Source organism: Cryptotermes secundus, unplaced genomic scaffold (assembly GCF_002891405.2).
Source record: "Cryptotermes secundus unplaced genomic scaffold, Csec_1.0 scaffold363, whole genome shotgun sequence".
NCBI lineage: Eukaryota > Metazoa > Arthropoda > Insecta > Blattodea > Kalotermitidae > Cryptotermes > Cryptotermes secundus.
This window is the reverse complement of record NW_019737986.1, coordinates 16161-19823: the sequence shown is the minus strand read 5'-3', so window position 1 is coordinate 19823 and position 3663 is coordinate 16161. Positions and strand designations below refer to the sequence as shown.

At 39.8% G+C, this 3663-nt stretch overlaps 1 protein-coding gene across 2 annotated transcripts in view; it reads left to right on the top strand.

Annotated features, from left to right (window-relative positions):
* Positions 1-3663, top strand: part of LOC111870615 (AP2-associated protein kinase 1) — a 9669-nt gene that overhangs the window by 2562 nt on the left and 3444 nt on the right. For both annotated transcript variants that reach the window (XM_023863052.2, XM_033753919.1), the window contains exon 2: positions 2099-3222. In XM_023863052.2, the coding sequence (XP_023718820.1) occupies positions 2099-3222 (1124 nt within the window). The remainder of the gene's footprint in view (positions 1-2098; positions 3223-3663) is intronic.

The window sequence follows — 3663 nt, the reverse complement described above, 5'->3', positions numbered from 1 at the left end:
CATTTTATTTTTCTTTCTTAAATTATAATTGCATTTTCCCCCGGCATATATAAAACTAAACATAAGACATGATCTGGCCAGTGTTTCTTTAAGAAAAAATGCTCTGGGGGTAGAAGAGATAGAAGGCAATAAAATCGATTGGTGAAATTTTCAATATCGGCTTAATATTATTGGTGCAACGTAAAATTTAAATACATAGGTTTAAATGCACTGTTTTTATACGGGTTGTGACTGATTCGGTTTGGGGGGCAATACTCCCCGACCACTCTTCTGAAAGAAACACCGTATCTGGCCCCTGATGGTGTTCTATAAACTAAATTTGGCCCTCGAGATGTATTAGGTTGGCCAACGCTGGTCTAGATAATGTGGGACCCTCAACGTCTCACAACCCTATGGGCCTCCGCTACCTGTTACGGGGATAGCTTTACTTTTTTTTTTACAACAAATTATGAAAGTATACAAATAAACTGTTTACATCGAGGTCGTGTATCTATGGCACAACACGTTTCGATCTCTAATGGGTCATCATCAGTTGTTATTTCGTGTTAAGTGCTGTATTTGTAACCAATATGGATAAATATGTCAATTGTATACTTTCATAATAAATTGTTGTGTTGACTGAAAAATACGAAATAAAGAAATTATGTGTTTACAACGTAACATATGAAGAATGACGATCCACGTTCAGAAATCCATTCCTACATGATTCATTGTTGGGAACAGACCATGAAAAGAGTATCACAAAGCGCTCTGAAATTAAGTAGGCGTTGTTAACATGCATTTCCAGCCACGATTTTGCTCGCCATTTCAGTGCCAGCTTCCAAAGTAGCTTAGTATTCCCGTCCATAAGAAACCGAGCAAACTGGCTCAAGTGGTACCGCTTCTGATTTGTGTTCGAGAAGCAACTATCAAGACTAGAGTTTCTGGCGATTTTCGTGAGTGCCTCCACGCGAATGCCAGGAACGATACTGCGACCGCCTCATTTCAAGTCCTCTAGAGTTCATGGTCCCACTCGACCTAATGGCCTGCAGTCTGATCTACTGACGACGTTATGATACGAATGAAAAAACGAGCCGACAAAGAACTCGTAAGGACAGAGACTCGTCTAAACATATGCGAGTGCCATAAAAATGCCGAAATATAGGCCTAATCGTTCCTTCACTCACTCACTCACGGAACACTCCTTTGTGGGTTGTTCAACAACCCTTCCAGTAGCAAGGGTATGGAGCAGCAAATGGATGAATGACAGATAAATGACGAATTTGAAAGGATTTGGAAGGAGGTAGTCATAGTCCAGCTGAAGTATTATCGTGGCATTGGCTAGAGCAGCCGAAGAAACATCGAAAAATCACAATTAGGATGGCCAGTGTCCTATCCGAGTTTTGAAGACAGCACTTCCCAAATACAAGTCTATAGAGTGTTGCTGCCAGACCGACCCGCCCAGTCATAGAAGTATTAGTGTAATGCTCAATTGTATAATTTCCTCCATTACGCAATAGGTAAATTCTTTTATTTCCATATATTTTCCTGATAATGTTATTTTATGTATTTCTGGTATATGGCATATCTACTACTATGATGACACTCAAATTGCTCTAAAACCTCTAAGTCTTTCTCTAAGTATTTGATCTTAGCTGGCATATACCCTCAAAAATCAGAGACTCGAAAAACTGCATAATTGCAATGATGAGGAGCTTCATAATTTGTACTCTTTGTCAATTGAAATTATAATTATCAAGACAAGGAGGATGAGATGGGTGGGGCAGACAGCATGCATGGCTATAGGATTTTGGTGGGAAAGCCAGAAGGAAAGAGACGACTAGGAAAATCTAGATGTAAGTGGGAATGTAATATTTAAACAGATCTAAGAGAAACAGGATGGGGTGATATGAATTGGATTTATCTGGCTCAGGATAGTGACCAGTGGTGGGTTTTTGTGAACACTGTAATGAACCCTCAGGTTCTGTAAAATGTTGGGAACTTCTTGAGTAACCAAGCAGCTGGTGGCTTCTCAAGGAGGATACTCCATGAAGTTAGTTACTTATGGTATATACACATATACCTCAATTATTAACGATTGAAGATATGTTTGTTGCAGTTTGTTGTGTTGGTTCTTGTTACCACATCGTGGGGTCAGCAGTTCAACTCTTCTCCAATCCAATCATTGGCCCAGCACCAGGTTACTTCCTCCCAAAATGCCAAAAGAAGTGGAAATCAGAAACAAGAATCCCAAATTGTACCAACAGAACAAAACCAGCTTTCATCTCGAGAAATGATTCCATTTGGCTCTGTTCAAACATTTCAACACAGCAGAGAGAACAATGGAGATGTTCAACAAAGGTACAAGCAGCCAGTGCAATTCAAGATACGTAATGGAACAGTTTCTCGTACTACTATAAGAAATGCTGTTAATGACCCAGTTCCTGCTACTTTGGGACATCAAAGGGCTGATGAACAACATACTGTGCAACAAACCCAAAACTTTCAGAAAATTTCAATTCAGAGACCAGCACTTAAGCCATCAAATCAGACTTCTCCAACAGTATCTTTCCAAACATCTCAGGTGGGTCTACAGTCTCTGTCTTCCCCCTCTGCTCAACAGGAAGTGCCACTCTATATACAGCCATTCTCTCTTGCGCATCAGCAAGCAGTTCAAAATACAAATCAGGGAACTATTCTAACAAAATCTACCTCAGTGCCACAAACAGCCAAACAAGCAAAGGAGCTTCAGAGTAATGAACTCAATAGGCATGTTCAGCAGCCAGTTTCACCACTCCATCAACCTCACTTACCTCAAAGAACTACTTTTGTACATACCTTCCCAACTCAACGATCATCCACCCAGATCCAGCCACTTCAACAGCAGCAAATTCCTGGAAATAGGTTTCCCTCTCAAACTCAGAATGTTCAGCATGAAACAGTTCATGGCATTAAAGCACCTCAGTTACAGCAGCAACAAAAACCTCAGAAGAAAGTTGTGCAGAATCAACAGAGAGTAGGTCAAACTGCTCTCAGTTCACAGGAGGAACTTTTTCAGAAACAGGCTAGAAATGCAAAATATTCCTTCAATTCTGCAATAAATGATAACATCATGGACAACACTCAGATTCGTCAAGAGGAGCGCAATGGTCTTGAGCTATTTGGTTACTATTCATACAGTGATGGATTCTACAAACGCACTGTCCACTACAAAGCTGATGAGCATGGCTACCGTGTAACAAAGTAAGTACTGTCTTGTTTGTAGGCCTATCTTCAATCATCATTTGAGTATTCCACCCCTATGTCACATTCATGATGCACTATTTAGTCTAGCTGGTGGTTCAGTATCAGTAAGTTTGCAATTTAACGCTAGATATAAAGAACATCTACATGATATTAGAAATAATAATTGCAATTCCGGGTACTCAAATCACCTACTAAATATGGGACATTCATACAGAACAATAACAGACGTAATGGAAGTTGTAACAACGGGAAAAAAGGGTAAACATTTGAATACATTAGAGAAATACCATATATATAAAATAAGTAAGAAAGGCCTACAAATGAATGACACACACATAGAAACATACAATCCCATATTTCAAACTATATACGAAATCTATACAAGCTAACGGTACCTCCCTCCCCCCACTACCCATTCCCCCTCCAACACTCACGAAC